Source organism: Bufo gargarizans, chromosome 8 (assembly GCF_014858855.1).
Source record: "Bufo gargarizans isolate SCDJY-AF-19 chromosome 8, ASM1485885v1, whole genome shotgun sequence".
Classification (NCBI taxonomy): Eukaryota; Metazoa; Chordata; class Amphibia; order Anura; family Bufonidae; genus Bufo; species Bufo gargarizans.
Window position 1 is genome coordinate 144,227,067 of NC_058087.1, and position 19,922 is coordinate 144,246,988.

Below are 19,922 nucleotides of genomic sequence, written 5' to 3' on the forward strand. Positions count from 1 at the left end.
CATTCATTTCAATGGGGCCGCAAAAGATACGGACAGCAGACACCGTAGTTCCGTTCCGCGGCCACGCAAAAAATATAGAGCCTGTCCTATTCTTGTCTGCATTTTCTATATAGCGCCAGCCCTGTGCGTTCCGCACGACCGGTATCAGTGTTTTGCGGATCGGCAATTCGCGGACTGCAAAACATGGCACGGTTGTGTGAATGTACCCTTAGGTCTCTTTCACACAAGCGGATGCCGTGCGGGTAAATCCGTTGCGTGAAAGAGTGCCAAGCCCCGCTCCAGACAGCAGAGACATGGAGCATTAAAATGATTGATAATGCTCCGTGCCGCTCTAATCTTTTTACTACAAAATCAGAGAGAGATAAAGTGGTCACAATGATTTTGTAGTACAAAGATCACAGAGCGGCACGGAGCATTATCAGTCATGTTAATGCTCTGTGTCTCTGCTGTCCGGAGCGCGGCTTGGCACTCTTTCACGCAGCTGATTACCCGCACGGCATCCTCTCAAGTGAGAGAGCAGTTACTCTTCTGGTCTTTGCAGTGGTTGCTCGTTGGCAAAGTGACTGGTGGAGAGGAGCCGTCACCACTCCTAACATGTCCGAGCTGGTAAATAATTGCATTCCACCAGAAATAAAAATTTTGCACGTGGAGTCTAAAGACCCTATACTGTGGCATCCCTCTATTCTTCCTGCTAGAAGTTTATAACTAAAGGGACAGCTGGGTGTTACCAGTTGCGATGGAGGGGGAGTAGTTGCTGCACAGACTGCCAATGTCCAATCAGTGCTGCCAGTGTCAGACTGAGCACTCTCTTTATACATTTCTAGCAGGAATAAAAGAGGAATGGGACAACACAAAGTTGGATGAAAACATGCTCCAGGATTGTCATTACATGGGGAATGTAAGTAGTTCATAAAGCATGCACGTAGAAGTGGTGACAAGTCCTCTTCCTCTACAGGGGTGACTAATCCGCACAAAACGTTACTACGTCTGCTAAAGACACAGTACAGAATCCTTCAATGCAACACATTTTTTGGTACCTCTAAAAGATCATCTCTAGGCCATACAGGAGAAACACATCTTGTTACGTTAGGCTACTTTCACACTAGCGTTCGATCGGATCCGTTCTGAACGGATCCGATCATATTAATGCAGACGGAGGCTCCGTTCAGAACGGATCCGTCTGCATTATATTGGCAAAAAAAAGCTAAGTGTGAAATTAGCCTGAGCGGATCCGTCCAGACTTTTACATTGAAAGTCAATGGGGGACAGATCCGCTTGAAGATTGAGCCATATTGTGGCATCTTCAAACGGATCCGTCCCCATTGACTTACATTGTAAGTCTGGACGGATCCGCACGGCCAGGCGGACACCCGAACGCTGCAAGCAGCGTTCAGGTGTCCGCCTGCTGAGCGGAGCGGAGGCTGAATGCCGCCAGACTGATGCAGTCTGAGCGGATCCGCTCCATTCAGAATGCATTAGGGCTGGACGGAGGCGTTCGGGTCCACTCGTGAGCCCCTTCAAACGGAGCTCACGAGCGGACAGCCGAACACTAGTGTGAAACTAGCCTTATATGTATGCAGGCGAGCCCGTTTGAAAATATAACAGTCAGCAGGGGCTTATCGGGTACTTACCTTAATATTCCTGGTCCAGTAAACATCAGAATATCATGAAGGAATTTGAAGAAGAAGCTCATGAAAAAATAAGGGCCAAAGGTTTTATATAAGGCTTTAAGCAACGATGTTTCCGTATCTTTTGGGGTCGTCTTCACAATCAGTGCCTCGACCTCCTCTCCCACTTCATCTCCTGGCTCAGCCTGCTTGGTTGGTTTCTCAGAAGTATAGACCGTTTTCAATGCCTGTCTGGAGTAGAATGGAGAGAGCAGGATTAGGCAACAAGTGGCTAAACGCAAGGCTGTGAGGGCTCATTCACACGACCATATGGTCACCGTGCTCGTGTTGCGGCACACCAACAGTAGTCCGCAATGCATGGGCACCGGCCTTGTGGACTCTGTATTGCGAACTCATTGACTTGAATGGATTCGCGATCTGCTAAATACGGTAACATGTCCTATCTTTTGGGGGGCAGAGGAACAAATCGGAAGCCCTTCCATGGGCCTTCAGGTCTGTGATTCCGCACAAGATAGGAGCAGACAAACAATGAAGAGAAGGCAGTGCTTGCAGGAGCGCTATATTCTCTGTAAACAGTTAATCGGCGGGGGTGCCGGTAGTCGGACCTCCGCCAATCTGATATTGATGACTTATCCTGAGGATAGGTCATCAATACAGGAAACAGAACAATCCCTTTAATTACAACATTTAGTAGACAAGGCGTAGATGTCAAAATGCTTATTTCGACTGAAACATGCAGCACTCGGCGTCTCGTCCTGATCTCCATCTTGTAGAAGTACTCACCTTTTACTTTTAAGGTATTCTTTTTCCCAATTTCTGGCCAAGACGGGCACAATTTCCATCGAAATGTCTTCTTTATTTAGAGACCACAAATCCTTGGTTTCCAGGGGTCGCTTGTATCCCTGTACCATCATACTGCAAAAAAAGTACAGAACAACCTATAAGGCAAATAAACAAAACCGTTTTTCTGATACAGCCCCGACTCCAAGATGGATGTCGGCGGGATCTGCCAACCATCTAATGTGCATGGGGGGCATCCCAAATCTCTTAACAGCAGACGTCAAGTATGCTGGATTTCAATATGCCCAACCCTTTTATTCTCAAATGAGATAAGCCAGTGGCTGAGAAGTCTAGCAGTAGCTTGTTCGCCTCTCCCTACCTGAGCATACGTGCATCCTCAGTTGATCTGAGCATGCAAGTGTATGGGGAGCAGTAACTAGTCAAGTTAAAGGGGTATGTCAGTTATGTTAGGTTATTCCCTATCAACAGGATAGGGGATAATTATCAGATTGGTGGGGGTCCTAGAGCTGTACTCCACTATCTCTGCTGCTCCTATAGAAATTAATATTGTTCCACAGGTTACGGGGCCTCTGTTCTAGTATTCGGCGGGGGTTCCAGCGCTAGGACCTCCACCGTTCTGATATCCGGTGGAGAGGGGATAACTTGTTATAACCGAAATACCCGCTTAACACTGGGCTTAGAGGCTATGTACACTTCCAGAGGAAATTTTTTTGATGATGGCATTTTAATCATTTTGGGCTAAAAATCTATATTTTTTTCAACTGGTCTTTATTAGGGATGTGCGAACTTGTGTTTTCAAGGTTTGTGTTATCTAAGATTTCCGTTATGGATTCCGCTACCACAGATAATAAGTTATGGTCTGTGGCAGGGGAAGCCGAACTTGAAAACACAAGTTTGCTCATCCCTAGTCTTTATTAAAAATATTCAGCTGTTCTGTCACAAAGGGTTAACCGTTTGTCTGGCTGTGAGAATACTACTTTCACTTTCTGCCGGTCATCTAATAAATCTCTTTACTAAATCACTAAAAAGGTCAGACAATTATTTAAGACACATAAGAATGGAGCCATGAAGAGGGTTTGGGAGGTCAGAGATCAGGAGCCATCAGCTGAGCTGCCTGGAAGCATGCTAATAGAGAATCTCAAGGCTGTACAGAGAAAAAGGTTAAAAAAAATAGAATAAAGACCAACTGACAAAATGATTTTTAGCTCAAAACCAAGTACAATGCAATAAAAAAAAAAAAAAAAAAAGAATGCCCCCAAAGGTGTCCATAGCCTTTCATACTATGAATAACATTTTCTCCATGGAATGATAACTGGACAAGTGCCGGGGGAGAAAATTGAACTTTAAGTAGATACCAGGCGTGTTCACACCTTGTGGCACTGTGCTGTAAGGCGATACCACATGCCTTTTACAGCAATTCGCCACAGTTTTTACAGGCGAAGCACATTTTTTATTTAGGTGTGTTTTGCTACTGGTGCTGGCTGGGTCTGGCTGTTAAGCCTGGGACCTGTGTATGATGCCCGGGGGTTGACATGAATACTTTCACCCGATCCTTTTGTTCTCCCGGGAGATAAGCCGCAGCCAGAACTGTCCCCATAGAACAGCGACAGCTATTGAATGTGTATGGGCAGCTTAAGACATGTTGCTGTGTCTCTGGGGCCCGGTATAGACAGAAGTGTAGTTAGTGCTCTGATGCATTGACAATATTTTATAGAGCACACTCGGCTGCTGGAGTAAAGTCAGGGGTGACTTGTGTTGGATTTACATATGTCATGTCTCTTAAATGTCTTATTTCAGCACATAGCATTTATTAGGTAGAGGAAGCTAATACAAGGCACTTACTAATATATTATGATTGTCCATATTGCTTCCTTTTCTGGCTGGATACATTTTTCCAACACATTATACACTGCTCGTTCCCATGACCACCCTGCAATCCATCAGTGGTGGCCGTGCTTGCACACTATAGGAAAAAAAAAAAAAAAAAATCTCCCGACCTCTCTGGTGGCCGGGACAGAGAGAGAGAGCACATAAGCTGGTGCTTTTTCCCTGTAGTGTGCAAGCATGACCACTGCTGCTGGATTTCAGGGTAGTCGTAACCATGGAAACGAGCAGTGTATAACGTGATGAAAAATGAATGAAGCCAGCAAAGGAAGCAATATGGACAATCACAATACATTAGTAAGTGCCTTGTATTAATTTACTCTACATAATATATGGTATTTGCTGAATATACCCCCTTTAAGAGAAAAAAAAAAATGCTAATAAACCTTTGCCATTTTCAGTTAGTCTCTCATAATATCAATGGCTATGGGGTCATTTATCAAACCGGTGTAAAGTAGAACTGGCTCAGTTGCCCATAGCAACTAATCAGATTCCACCTTTTATTATTGACATCTCCTTTGGAAAATGAACGGTGAAACCTGATTGGTTGCTATGGGCAACTGAGCCAGTTCTACTTTACACCGGTTTGATAAATGACCCCCATATGTACAGTATCTACTCCAGTCTACAAATGTAATGGCGGGTTCACACGTCCCGATAGTCTGCCTGTATAAAGGTGCAGCCGATCCCACGATGAACGCGTGAAACTGTCATTCACGCAGACAAGTAATTGATTGTTTCTGATCATGCGGTCTAAACAGCGCCCAGAAACAACGCGGCTGTATCAGGACGAGCGATCTCATACTGTGGAGGTGACCACTGCATGTAAACTCAGCCCTTTACCCCCACTGAACGAGCAGCTTTCTTCCTGATCACTGGCTGCTCGTCTGCACGTGTAAATCCACCCCAAGACTGTATAGCCCAAAGCAGAAGATTACTACCCCGCCTTATAACAAACAGCGCGATTAACATATTTCCAGCAGCCAAATACCGAGTACACAGGTTGTAACTGTATTAGGAAACATACTGAGCTTTGGGGCAGGGAATCCAGACGCTTAGAATATGCTGCATACATACACAGCGCCTTACCTACTCATCCACCAGAAAGTGATTTTAGAGAGAAAAGAAGCACTTGATTCTGGACACGGATTCTAGGAAGAAATAAAAAGGATTAAAATGCATATTCCAGGCAAATCAAAGACAGGCTCAGAGAAGCGGTGCCCACAAGGCCTGCCTCGCCGCTCTTCCTTATTGCTCTCCGTTGCAGCATTCTTTGTAGGCCACCCTGCTGATAGCGTCCCGTGGTATTCTGTGCGCCATACCAACATTATTCCCACAATTCTACCCAAGAACCATGGAAGGGACTGGTTTTCCTTGTGGGGATCCAACTGGTGTAGGGAGTCTTAGGCCTGGTTCAGGCTGATCAGTAGCAGTGAAAACTGGTCATTTTTAGTTGCAGTTTTGTAACTTGACGCCATTTTTACAATAGTTTTCACAAGCATCTTAGGCCTCATGCACACAACCATAAGTGTTTTGCGGTCTGCAGACCACGGATCCACAAAACAGGGTTACCGACCATATGTGCCCCACACATATTTGCAGTTCCGCACTACTGTAGAAATGCTTAGCCTTGCCCGCAATATGGACCAGAATAGGACATCTCATCATGGAACCGCAGAACGGATATAGGGATGGGGGGCAGCGCATGGTGTGCTGTCCGCAGCTTTTGCGGCCCCATAGAAATGAATGCAAATGCAAGAAATGTGTGCAAAAGCTTGTTTTTTTTTTGCATTTAAGGACAGCCCTTCCGTGTGCTTCCGCATCCATGCTGCAAAAGATGTGACATGTCCTAAACTTCACTCCATCATGCGCACCAAAAACCCATTGAAGTCAATGGGTCTGCACCGTGATGTCGTGTGCACATGGCCGGTATCCATGTTTAGTGGATCGCAAAACACTAAGGGTCCATTCACACATCAGTGTGTATTTTGCAGATCCACAAAACACGGACACCGTCAACGTGTGTTCCACATTTAGCGAACCGCACATCGCCCTCACTAATAGAATATGCCTATTATTGTCAAGAATAGGGCATGTTCTATTTTTTTCAGGAACGGAAATGCGGACCCGGAAGTGCAGGTCCGCATTTCTGGATCGGGGCCACACATAGAAATGAAAGGGTCCGCAATTCTGTTCTGCAAAATGCGGAACGGAATTGCGGATGTGTGAATGGAGCCTTAGGGTCCATTCACACGTCCGTTTTTTCTTTCCTGATCTGTTCCGTTTTTTGCTGAACAGATCTGGACCAGATCTGGACCCATTCATTTTCAATGGGTCCTGAAAAAAAACGGACAGCACAATGTCAGATTTTTTTTCAGGACCCAATGAAAATGAATGGGTCCAGATCTGGTCCAGATCTGTTCAGCAAAAAACGGAACAGATCAGGAAAGAAACAACGGACGTGTGAATGGACGCTTAGGGTGATGTGAATACCCATTTACACAAATCACAGAAAACAGTCCTATTCTTGTCCATATTGCACACCCTTTGAGGACTGTGTGCGTGAAGCCTTACTAGGCAACCGGGTAAAAGTACGCAAATTAACTCCTCTCTAGAAGGAAGAAAAATGTCTCCATCGGGGGCACTAGAGAACGTTTTCTACCTTCTGGAGGAGAACCAATTTGCCACCAGCACTGTATTACAAACCCTTTTCTCACCCCTCAGGTTGCATCAGCCCATTCTGATAACACATGAAGTGAAGCCCTGATTTTATGACTGGAATGTTCCTTTAAATTCTCTGCTGTAGTAATTCCCAACCATTAGGATTTTAGAACATCACGAGTTTCTTGAGAATATTCCCCTGGGTATGACCTTGACAGCCACTTGAGATTGCTCTTGTTCATCTCAAGCGTAATATTATAAGTGACACCTTGTGCTACGATTATAGACTTTGTGCATCAAAACCATTTCAAAGCAAAAACGGCCTAAGTTCCCACATGACACAATCGAGGCTCAGCTTTCCTTTCTCAGCCACTTTGGAAAAAGATTTAATATGTAAGCAGATAAAAAGGGCACTTTCCTTAAGACGACATCTGTAATACAGGAGGCCTACTGCATGTAAAATGATACGCGTTATTTTTTACTTTTAATAGGGGGAAAAGAAGCTAAGTCCTGCTCGAATAAATGTTAGCGGTTGCTCGTCTGTTTCTGTAACTTTTGTGCACTTCAATGGAAAGAACCACACAAATGCAGCCCCCTCCTCATTTACTCTTCCCCTGGATGTGGCTGCCAGACGCTTCGGCTTGGGAGCTGAAGCCAGGAACTCATGGCGGAAAGCGTCCAGATCCCTGCCGGATCCCATTAGGGTCTTTGGGGTCCTATGGTGAACGGCAGCATCTGGCTATTCCGGATCTGGTGAACTCCAGCAGGCTGTTCTCTGCTGGATCGGGTTACTGACAATGTGAATGTAGCCTCAGAAAAACGGAAAGCTCAACAGAGCAAGATCCCACCTGCGTTAACAAGGTGCAAACATTGAGGAGCGTTTATCAAGCTCGCCTGATTTTAGGCTTTCAATTAGACAGGCGTATTTGAATCACCTGTCTTTCTTTTGCTGACTATTTATCAAGTCTCACAGCAGTTCAACATTAGGCTAGGCGTATTGTAATTAGTCTGACCTCTAGTGGCTCTTTATCAGTATGACAGGTTCATATTCACTAAGACTGGTCTAATTACTATGTGCATGAAAGTGCGACTTTAGACAAAATGTGGCGCAGCACGGCACTAAAAACAGACGAAGAAAAGTACGCCAGCCCTGGAGTGGAGTACAAATAAGGCGGAGTTCACATCAGCATTCAGCCTTTCCGTTCTCGTGCTCCGTTATAGGAGCAAGAGAACGGAAAGGACGGACTTGGCACACATCTAAGCTGAACGGAGCCTACGGGCCCCATAGACTATAATAGGGTCCGTTACGCTTCTGCTCAGAGAAAGATTTTTGAAGCATGCAGGACATTTGTCTCAACGCTGATGTGAACTCAGCCTTAGACTCCATCCCAGGAAGCTAGAGTTACCGTGAGAGCAGACAATGAGTGAAATCTCTGATGAGGGCCTGCCGCAACAGAAACCTCTGAAGGGTAGGGACACACAGCGACACATGTAGTATGTTTCTCAATAGCGTCGCAACGAGAGGCGTCGCAGCCAAAAATCCAGGCATGTCGGATCTTGTGCCACAAATAGCATGCAACCTTTATTCCACTGACTTTAACGTAAGTTGCATGCGGCACGAGACACACCTGCGACTTGGCTGGGTTTTCGTTGCAAGTTGCAGACAAGTCACAATTATTTGTGCCGCGTGACTTTGCGACGTAGCCGTGCCCTTACAGAAGGAAGCGAAAACTATGAAATAAGAATAGTACAAGTACACCGGGAACAGTGGAGAAACAGGTTTGGTGACATGCATCGTACATTATTGTTGCTCCCTGGTGACGAGCAACAGACCATACACAAATACTATGAACCGTTACAGAATAAGGCCTCATGCACACGACAGTTTTTTTTCACGGCCCGCAAAAACGGGGTCCGTGGGTCCGTGATCCGTGACCGTTTTTCCGTCCGTGGGTCTTCCTTGATTTTTGGAGGATCCACGGACATGAAAAAAAAGTCATTTTGGTGTCCGCCTGGCCGTGCGGAGCCAAACGGATCCGTCCTGAATTACAATGCAAGTCAATGGGGACGGATCCGTTTGATGTTGACACAATATGGTGCCATTTCAAACGGATCCGTCCCCATTGACTTTCAATGTAAAGTCTGGAGTTCTGTTATACCATCGGATTGGAGTTTTCTCCAATCCGATGGTATATTTTAACTTGTAGCGTCCCCATCACCATGGGAACGCCTCTATGTTAGAATATACTGTCGGATATGAGCTACATCGTGAAACTCATTTCCGACAGTATATTCTAACACAGAGGCGTTCCCATGGTGATGGAGACGCTTCAGGTTAGAATATACAAAAAAACTGTGTACATGACTGCCCCCTGCTGCCTGGCAGGTGCTGCCAGGCAGCAGGGGGCAGACCCCCCCCCCCCCCTGTTTTTAACTCATTGATGGCCAGTGGGCCCCCCCTCCCCTGTTGTTAACTCGTTGGTGGCCAGTGTGCGCACCCCCCTCCCTCCCTCCCTCTATTGTTTTAATACATTGGGGCCAGTGTGCGCGCGCCCCCCAACCCCCCCTCTATTATTTTAATACATTGGGGCCAGTGTGCGCGCGCCCCCCCAACCCCCCCCCCCCTCCCTCCCTCTATTGTTTTAATACATTGGGGCCAGTGTGCGCGCGCCCCCCCTCCCTCCCTCTCTCTATTGTTTTAATACATTGGGGCCAGTGTGCGCACCCCCCCACCCCCCTCCCTCCCCCCATTGTAATCATCATCGGTGGCAGCGGAGTAGAAGATTTTCATACTTACCTGGCTGCTGGCTGCTGCGATGTCTGCGTCCGGCCGGGAGCTCCTCCTACTGGTAAGTGACAGCAATGCGCCGCACAGACCTGTCACTTACCAGTAGGAGGAGCTCCCGGCCGGACGCAGACATCGCAGCAGCAAGAAGCAGGTAAGTATGAAAATCTTCTACTCCGCTGCCACCGATGATGATTACAATAGAGGGAGGGAGGGGGGGGGGGGGTTGGGGGGGTGCGCACACTGGCCCCAATGTATTAAAACAATAGAGGGAGGGAGGGGGGGTTGGGGGGGCGCGCGCACACTGGCCCCAATGTATTAAAACAATAGAGGGAGGGAGGGGGGGGGGGTTGGGGGGGGGCGCGCACACTGGCCCCAATGTATTAAAACAATAGAGGGAGGGGGGGTTGGGGGGGCGCGCGCACACTGGCCCCAATGTATTAAAACAATAGAGGGAGGGAGGGGGGGGGGGGTTGGGGGGGGGCGCGCACACTGGCCCCAATGTATTAAAAGAATAGAGGGAGGGAGGGAGGGGGGTGCGCACACTGGCCACCAACGAGTTAACAACAGGGGAGGGGGGGGGGGGGGCCGCACAATGATATTCAAACTGGGGAGGGGGGGGGGGGGGGTCTGCCCCCTGCTGCCTGGCAGCCCTGATCTCTTACAGGGGGATATGATGGGGTTAATTGTACTATCATATCCCCCTGTAAGAGATCGGGTGCTGCCAGGCAGCAGGGGGCAGTCTTGTACAAAGTCTGCAGTGTATTCTAACTAGAAGCGTCCCCATCACCATGGGAACGCTTCTGTGTTAGAATATACTGTCGGAAATGAGTTTTCACGAAGTGAAAACTTAGATCAGAAAAAGCTTTTATGCAGACGGATCTTCGGATCCGTCTGTATGAAACTAAAACCTACGGCCACGGATCACGGACACGGATGCCAATCTTGTGTGCATCCGTGTTCTTTCACGGACCCATTGACTTGAATGGGCCCGTGAACCGTTGGCCGTGAAAAAAATAGGACAGGTCATATTTTTTTCACGGCCAGGAAACACGGCTCACGGATGCGGCTGCCAAACGGTGCATTTTCCGATTTTTCCACGGACCCATTGAAAGTCAATGGGTCCGTGAAAAAAAACGGAAAACGGCACAACGGCCACGGATGCACACAACGGTCGTGTGCAGGAGGCCTTAGGGGAAGGTTAATCTGGTTCCACAAATCAGGTTAGAAGTCATCGTAGTAAAAAGGCACATGAGACTGCACATATAAAAGCAGTCTACATGTGAGTATCCCCTCTTGGAACCGAACCCGAGTTCGGGAAATGGTTTCTTTTTTTGTGAGACTTTGCGAAGTAATAACTTCGGATCATTGGAGCCAATACATTCTAATACTGTACGGAGCTCTTGCTCCATACAGTAATGGAACAAAGTTTTATGCGAATCGACTTCGGATGTTTCACCCCGAATTGGATTCTCTCATCCCTAATCCCTTCACCCAAAAAGCCTACGAGTCCACGTGAGTGGCATGGAAAACTACCAAGCCACAAGCAAAGGTCCAATACAACTCTGAATAAGACTAGTAATAGTAAAAAAAGATCACTGCTTGCTGTCATTTAGAGGAAACCTTTAGGGTATGTTCACCCAATCTGCCTACACGTGCGGAATCTGCATGTTTTCAGTGAGATTTTTTACACTGTTTTTTAATCAACTGCATTTACTGCTAGGGCTTTTTGGCACGGATACTTGCCAAGAAACGTGCAGAAGTATGGAGCTGTTTTTTTAATGCTTCCGATTAATTTCAATGGGAGATTCAGCGTGGATTCCATCCCAAGGTAGGGCACGCTGCTTCTTTTTCCACAGCAAAAAAAAAGAAAAAGTGCCACTTCCCTTTGAAATGAATGGGAGATGGTTTGGAGGCTTTTTTTGGAGCCGATTTTAACAGCGGAAACGCTCCAAAATGAGGGAAAAAAACTAAAAATTGCATGTGATCTGGCTCTTAACGTTTACTTCCATTGCATACACATCTGTGATGGATGCACAGGACCCTCGAGGATTTCGTAAAAAAAAGAAGCATAATACAGTACCAACAAAGCGTATAAAAATTAAGACAGATCTGAGATACACTTTAGGGGTCATTTATTATTCAGATATACGCCTACATTAGGCTATATTGTGGCGCATCAGTTAGGCTACTTTCACACTGGCGTTTCTGGGTCCGTCTGTGAGATCCGTTTCAGGGCTCTCACAAGCGGCCCCAAACAGATCAGTTCAGCCCCAATGCATTCTGAATGGATAAGGATCCAATCAGAATGCATCAGTTTGCCTTCGATCAGCCTCCATTCCGCTCCGGAGGAGGACACAAAAACGCTGCTTGCAGCGTTTTGAGGTCAGTCTGACGAAACTGAACCAAAGGGATCCGTCCTGACTTACAATGTATGTCAATGGGGACGGATCCGTTTTTACTGACACAATATGGTGCAATTGAAAACGGATCCGCCTCCCATTGACTTTCAATGTAAGTCAAAACAGATCAGTTTGCATTATCATTCATGGTGATGCAAACGGATCCATTCTGAACAGATACAAGCGTATGCATTATAGGTGCGGATCCGTCTGGTATCTGCACAGACGGATCCGCACCAAAACGCAGGTGTGAAAGTAGCCTTAGTTGTGCCACAATCTGTGACTTTTCCCAACTCAAACCAGGCCTAAAAAAGTGGGTGTGGCACGGGCCGGGAAGTGGACGGGCCGGCAGACCCGTCCCAATTACCGGTATCATTTTTTTTACACCTGTTTTAGGCGAAGTAAATGGTCTAAATGTAAGACAGCAAGGAAGCTGGCTTACATTTAGACCAGCACTGGATGCGCCAAAGTTATGTAGAGGCCGGTGCCTCTTTATAACTTCGGTGTATCATAGGGTTTATTAAGACTGACATCTAAAACGCCTGTCTTAGTAAATGACCCCCTTTGCTTTTCCTTAGGTGCAGAAATTGACTTGCTGCTCTGAAATCTGAAGCTCATGAATTGTTGTTGCATTTTTTCTTGTGCAGAAAATTGGCACCAAAAATGTGATAAATAGTGCAAATTTATGGACGGTTTGGATGCAGATTTTATGCGCAGGACAGGACGTCTCCGATTATTGCACCAAGCACATATGTCTACCCGCATCATGAGAGGCATAAAGCCAACACGGCGTACTACGGGCACTGCCTGAGCCTTTCATACAATACAATGCCGCGAGGAGTCATTAATAAAGAAACTAGATTGTGAGCGCGTTTCCAGGTCACACAAGCATCACAATAAACTAGTTTCTGTATGAATGAATCCTCATGACATTTTCCTGTCAAGAGCAAGGCAGCACTTTCCCTGCGCCATTTCTACTTTCCTAACTTTGGTTTAGCACTGGACAGCTACTCCTCCTGGACTCAAATGCATAAACATGCATGCTTGGTTCAACCAGGCATGCATGTGTTCTCAATAGGGAGAGGAGAATGAGATGCCTCTGGCAGCAGCTTATCGCCCTTGAAATTTTTCATGTCCAAAGCAGAACCACACAACATGAGCATTTTACCCTCCCTGAGTTTAATTGGTTTTAACCCATTGGTGCACTTTACGTGTTTTTTTGTTTTTTTTTCTTATTTATTCATCACATGCCCACGAAAGACATTTTTCCACTGGAAGTAAACAATGAAGGTGCTTTTTAATTGACAGCAAGCAGAGATTTTGAAAGCACAAGGAGCTGACGCAGACGTTACATTTGAAACCTGCAGACCTTTATCACAATAAATAAAAAAAGTTTTATTTTCTGAAACCACTTTAAAAAAAAATATATATATTTGTTACCAATAAATATACCTACAGAGCTGAGACTTGGAAATCAGCAATTACAGAGAAGGCGTGGTGTCTATTAGCTTTAATCCTAGTAATACGACAAGTCTGACCTTCCACCCACGCACATTCCTGTCTTAAGTGTCATTTTTTAACCTTAGCTGAGTTTTCTCGATTTGGGACCAACTAACGCAAATGATTAGCATGGAAGAAAGAGGACAGAAAACCCGAGACCTTTCTCATGGCTTCTCTGCCCCATTATCGGAATGCATCGAGCTTCATGTAATAGAAAGCAAATCAGCTCTTAGCCAGCCCTGCTCCCGGATCCACGTAATAGATACATGTTATAAGGGCTCATTCAGACGACCATATTTGCGTGTCGGCATCCGTTCTGCAATTTTGTGGAACGGATGCGCACCCATTCATTTCCATGGGGCCGCAAAAGATGCTGTCCACATCCGTAGTTCCGTTCCGCGGCCCCGCAAAAAAGACAGAGCAATTGCGGACAAGAATAGGCATTTCTACCACAGGGCTGGCATTTTCGAACACACACGGCCGGTATAAAAAATTTTTTTTTTATATATATATATATATATATATATATATATATATATATATATATATACATATACATACACACACACACACATTCACACACACACACACACACACAGCAGGGGGGCACCCTGATACTGCTCTGCACAACGGGGGCTGTGAAGCAAACAACCCACAGGGTACTCACTGCAACATTATAGGGGTTGTCATCTGAAGATACCCTCCTATCAACATCAGAACTACCTCTGAAGCTCCCGCTTTGGCAGACTCAATCGGTCCATGTATTATACGAACAGGCATTCATCTGAATGACCGCCATATATATTACTACACTTCAACTGCAGAAATCCCAGGCTGTCCATTGGCAAAATTAGCTGTTTGCAAAACTGCATGTTGAAAGCGACAATTTGCGAATCTCATCTCAGACAACATTGACTGTCTTATCTAATGGTTTTGACTGGGGAATCCCTGTAAGAAGCTGCCGTTTAACCAATGCCCTTTACAAAACATCCTGTTGGCACGTGCAGGCTCGGACTGGCCCACAGGGGTACAGGGGAATCCCCCGGTGGGCCCCTGAGCAAAGTGGGCCCCTAGTCTCCCACTCCCTATACAAGTGGCACATAACACAGTAGACTTACTGCACTACATACATATATTCAACGTACAGCTCCTCAACCAGCCTATGTTCATATAAAAAAACTTAAAAAACCTTGTTAGATTATTTATTATATTTGAATGTATCTGTATTGTGGGCCCCCAAAATAAATTTTTACTGGTGGGCCCCAAGTACCCCAGTCCGACGCTGGGCACGTGTCCTTCATACCCTTGGGCTGCAGAATGAAGCTTCAGTCCAGGACACAGTCTACATGGCCTGTTCTGATCCTACCATAAAAGCAAACACTATAGGCAACAGCATCCTGCTCCACGCGCAAAGACACATGCAAACCCTGGAAACATGGATAAATCTGAACTGCATCACTGCTCTTAATTTTGTAGGTCCAGTAGAGGCAAGTCTGTTAATGTAGGTCCCACCTTGTCGCTGGTAGATGGGCCCGACACAATTTTGATAAAAAAAATGCGCACAAAGAGCTTCTTATTTTCATATAGCAAGTATAGCAGTGACACAGTTCATATTTCTCCATGTGTCCAGTGTTTTTGTGCATGGAGCGGTGCGCTGCTGCACGTGGCGTTTCTTTGCTTTTGCACTGCAGCTGTGGTAGCGTGCACCTGCACTTTTATTTCATATTGTCTGGAGGTGCTGGTCTAACTTTTTTGTATGATCTTACTACAGTCAGTATTTTATATAGCTTTAGCGTTATTTTTATTGAACACTTCCTATAAGTTACAGTAGTCTGTCCCTTCACTGGAAGTAATTCACTGCTGAGTAACTTTACTGTAGAAATGACTAAATAACTGGTCACTACAGCTTATCTACAGACTTGTTCTAAACAGAAGGCAAGATATGGCTCAGGTACAACTAAGGTCTTTATCCAATGGCTGAAATATGGACAGACGTGTTTTATTCAAAATATATTTGCTGAGAGTCTCAGATTTTATCATTAGAGTCAGGGCTTAGTCCATATACTGCGTTTGCATCTATTGTTTTAGTGCATTATTTTCCGTGACTTTTTGAAATATGGACACACTTCAGAATCCGTATAACAGCATGCGTGTAATGATCTTACAAACAATTCTTAGGCCGCGTTCACATCTACAGTAACAGATCCAGCATGCTATTCTGGCAGATCCGACATTGACGGATTCTACAGTTCACCGCCGGATTCCCATTGACTGCAATAAGGTCCAACGGTGATCCGGCTGCTTTCCGGCAAATGCTGTGTTTGGGCAGGACAAAAACTGTTGCATGCAATGGTCCGACATTTGTCCTGGACCAGCTTGCAGCAGCCTTACAAAATGAGGAAACAGCTGCCCAGGAATATTATGCACTTAAAGGGGTTGCCCACTTTCTGGTTATTGTTGACCAATGTGTTTGCGAGATGATAACATGACATTTACTAATATAGGCTTTGTTGAAATTCTGAACCATTTTCTATATTTCCCCTTGTTTGCCAAGTGTTTTGTGCTGTTCTGTTCATAAGATGGCCGCTGATGGAGAGTCATGTGACCGGGCCAATCACCTCCATGTGATGTCTTATTCATTCAAATACCCTGCACGTGTCATCTGCACTCGCACTGTCGGGAGTTTAGTGCAGGTGTGGTGTGCTTGTATGGAGGAGACTGAGTGATGTGTCTGGTCACATGACCCTTCATCAGTGGCCATCTTATGGACAGGACCTCTATGTGGATAGGCCTATAAAACTTAAACAGCACAGAACATCAACAAAGGATATATTAGTAAGTGCCATGCAGTCATCTTACAAACAAATTGGTCACAAGTAGCCACGAAGTGGACAACCCCTTTAAGGTCCTTTTACATGGACTGTTAATCAGGGGATAAGAGTTTGTTGAAACTCTCGTGCTCTCTGAACAGCGGACCTTTAGAAGATAGATTTGTACCTTACAAGCAGGTTACTCACCGGATCATTGACTATTTCAGAGAAGAGAGGAGGCTGATCAGGGAAGGCAGCCAATATCAGCTCCACCAACACCATTAGAAAGTACATGTAGAATGTGACGTCCCGGAACACATCTATACTGGCATCCTGCGCAGAGGAAGAAAACAAGGGACATCTAAGGACAGGGCACAACTTCATTCCAAGTACATGGTGTAATGTGTAACAGCCCCCTAACATCAGGACACATCTAATGCCACCCAGCTGGACTACAGAGCACGGACTTCTTGTGAACACATTATTACTTTCTACTTTTTTGACACAACATTAACTTCCATCAAAGGGTTTTCAGCAAAGAAAGAAGGGCACAGCAAAATGTATCCTTCTTTTAGGCTGGGTTAACAGACCGCAGTACGCGAAGGACCACCACTAACAGAAATGGAAAACCGTTGAGAAAAAAATCTGCCACCTCCTTCTTGTGATCAGTGGGGGACCCAACGGTTGACCCCCACCACTCAGATTTCACCCCCAATTCTATGGAGAATAAGTTTTTATGGTGGCAAAAACACTTTAAAGGGAATGTGTCACCGAAAATGTTTTCTGCCATTTAAAACCAGATATCTAAGATATCAAAGTTTTTTTTAAATTCTATTTCCGGAACAGGTATATGGGGGCGGCCATATTGCCTAAACTGTTAACAGCATTTAGAGATACTGTGAAAACGCCTACTGTGAATGGTTGTCTTCCATGGGGCAGCACTGCACTGTCCTGACCACCTACAGCGTCAGGACATACAGCGCACACTATGACATGACGCTGTGTGCAGTCAGGTGATAGTGCAGAGCGGGCCAGAGAAGACCAGGGAGCACGACTGCTGCAGAGACCACCGGACCTGGAGACGGTGGCTCAGTTGTAAGCACCGATTTCTTGGAGCACTGGGGTCCAACCAAGGGCATTATCTGCATGGAGTTTGTATGTTCTCCCTGTGTTTGTGTGGGTTTCCTTCGGGTTCTCTAGTTTCCTTCCACACTTCAAAGACATACCGATAGGGAACTTAGAATGTGAGCCATTCTGGGGACAGCGACTGATGTCTGTAAAGCGCTGCAGAATAGGTCAGCGCTATATAAGTGAGTAAAATAAAAAAAATGGGTAGGGGACCTTGGAAGCCCCATAATCGTCTGCTGTGAAGGAGAACAATGGCCCAGCTCAATTCAAGTGAATGGAGCTAGTGGCAGTTCCCTAAAGAGCTGGGAGGTTTGGATGAGCAAGGGAAAACCATGTAGAGGCTGAAGCATCCCCTTTATTCTCAGCATTGGTGGGGGCTCCCAGAAGTGGAACGCCCACCAATCATAAGGCGATTGGCTATCCCAGGGATGCTCAACCTGAAGCTCCCCCAGCTGTTGCAGAACTACAACTCCCCGCATGCCCTAATAGCTGTAGGCTTGCTGGGAGTTTTAGTTTTGCAACAGCTGGAGGGCCGCAAGTTGGGCATCCCTGGTCTATACTAACAATATGCTGTCACTTATAAAATGGGAAACCCCTTTAAAACAATATTAGCAGTCACTTAAGAGCTCTGTGGCCATGTAAAAGCACAGGACAAGAATCTCTAAAGTAAAATCTAATACAAGGCTAGGTTCAGTGCAGTGCATGGGGTGGTATTTTGTCAGGCACAATGTCAGTATTCGCACCAGAAACCTGACAGACCCCATTATAGTGAATGGGATCCACCAGGGGCCGGAACCGCCCGGCATATGCCAAATCTGGCATTTCTGGTATTCTGTTCCTATGCCGCAACATAATACCAGAATAAAAGGACTGTTGCACACTTAGCCTTGCTTATCTTTCAGTAAGGGTTACATTATGCTTTATTGCACTGCATTATAGTAATTTTTTCTTTAAAGTACTGATTTATAGTAATTTTTGCAGAGGGAGAGGTTCCTGTCCACCACACGATCACTGATACCTACCGGTTTTAAGGCATGGAGAACTTTGGACCTGAAAATTATTATGGCACAAAGCAGAGCTATGATCCAGAAGTGTAACAATACACCTGAAGACTGCTCTCCTTTTATCCTCTCATATTGAATTAAAAAAGTAGCTAGCAGCTGAAAAAAAGAAAGAAGAAAAAAAAAAAAAAAAAGGGTCAATACATATAGTAGAAAGTGCACCACGACTGAGCGTCTGTTACCGTCTTCTTACCATAGTTATACCCAGAACAGCAGGGCTTACGACATAAACTGGAGCTCGATAAATACTTTGACTCCTTTCCCAGAAGGAGTAGAAAAGATCTGCCCAGCAGACCAGCCATAACAAGAACCCTATAGCCTGCAAAGACAAAAAAAAATAAAAAATAAAGGTTACAATAGAAAAGCTGAAGTAATAGCACTTATCCTAGATAATAACCAAAAAATACACGATAATCGATAGAGCCTTTCATAACCAAAAACACCCTCCTTTCTCACTGAACTATGAGATCGGGAACAAGGTTAAATGGGCTGTCTGAGTTATTTTTTTGTTCTTTGTATGTTTCTAACTAGGCAAATGTAACAGCTTTACCGTGCACTTACTGCATCTGTAGTTTCTCCTTTCTCAGATTTCACCGAGGGTCACATGACCTGTGATGTCAGCTTCTCTCCCTGCTCTAATGATGTTTTGTGCACAAGCCTGAGAGAGCAGATATGTGTCTGTACAAGAGATGTCACTGTGCTGGCCACGCCCCCAGCACTGCTGTCTGTTCTCTTCCTGGATTCTTAACCCCTTCAGCTGCACAGACTCAGGGCTGAAGGCTTTACTGAGTAGCTGCAGGCAGTGAGGAGACAAATGCTGGGCACAGGAGCTGACAAACTAGAGGAGATCTGCAGAGCATTGCACAAGAACAGGTAGGGGGAAGATCCTGTGTATATCAGCAGTGTAATTATACAGCTGGGACTTGTAGTCCTACACATACAACATGCTGCTGAGTCTCCCAGCAGGCGGACATGTCATTCAGGGCAGCACTTGTATTCACTCCCTTTGCAGAGCAGGAAGAGGGGCAGAGATTGTTTTTATTGCAGGCAAACAAAGGTCTAGAAGAGAACCAGGGAAATGAGAGAATAGATGTCATCTTAGTTATATATTGCTGACCATCAGATTTACAGTGCTATATATTTTATTTTCTTAACTCGGACAACCCCTTTAATGCTTCGAAGCTTTGCAGGTCAATTACAGTGTTATTTCTTATGCTCCTCTAATGGTCAGTGAAAAAATTAAAACTGAAACATGATGGGGT

General features: G+C 45.6%; 1 protein-coding gene across 2 annotated transcripts in view; it reads right to left on the bottom strand.

Moving 5' to 3' along the window:
- LOC122945092 (multidrug resistance-associated protein 1-like) overlaps positions 1–19,922 on the bottom strand; it is a 151,826-nt gene that overhangs the window by 73,589 nt on the left and 58,315 nt on the right. For both annotated transcript variants that reach the window (XM_044303958.1, XM_044303956.1), the window contains exons 3-8: positions 18,854–18,979; positions 18,622–18,759; positions 16,679–16,804; positions 5,403–5,464; positions 2,412–2,543; positions 1,632–1,859 (exon numbers count right to left, since the gene is read on the bottom strand). In XM_044303958.1, coding sequence (XP_044159893.1) covers positions 1,632–1,859; positions 2,412–2,543; positions 5,403–5,464; positions 16,679–16,804; positions 18,622–18,759; positions 18,854–18,979 — 812 coding nt within the window. The remainder of the gene's footprint in view (positions 1–1,631; positions 1,860–2,411; positions 2,544–5,402; positions 5,465–16,678; positions 16,805–18,621; positions 18,760–18,853; positions 18,980–19,922) is intronic.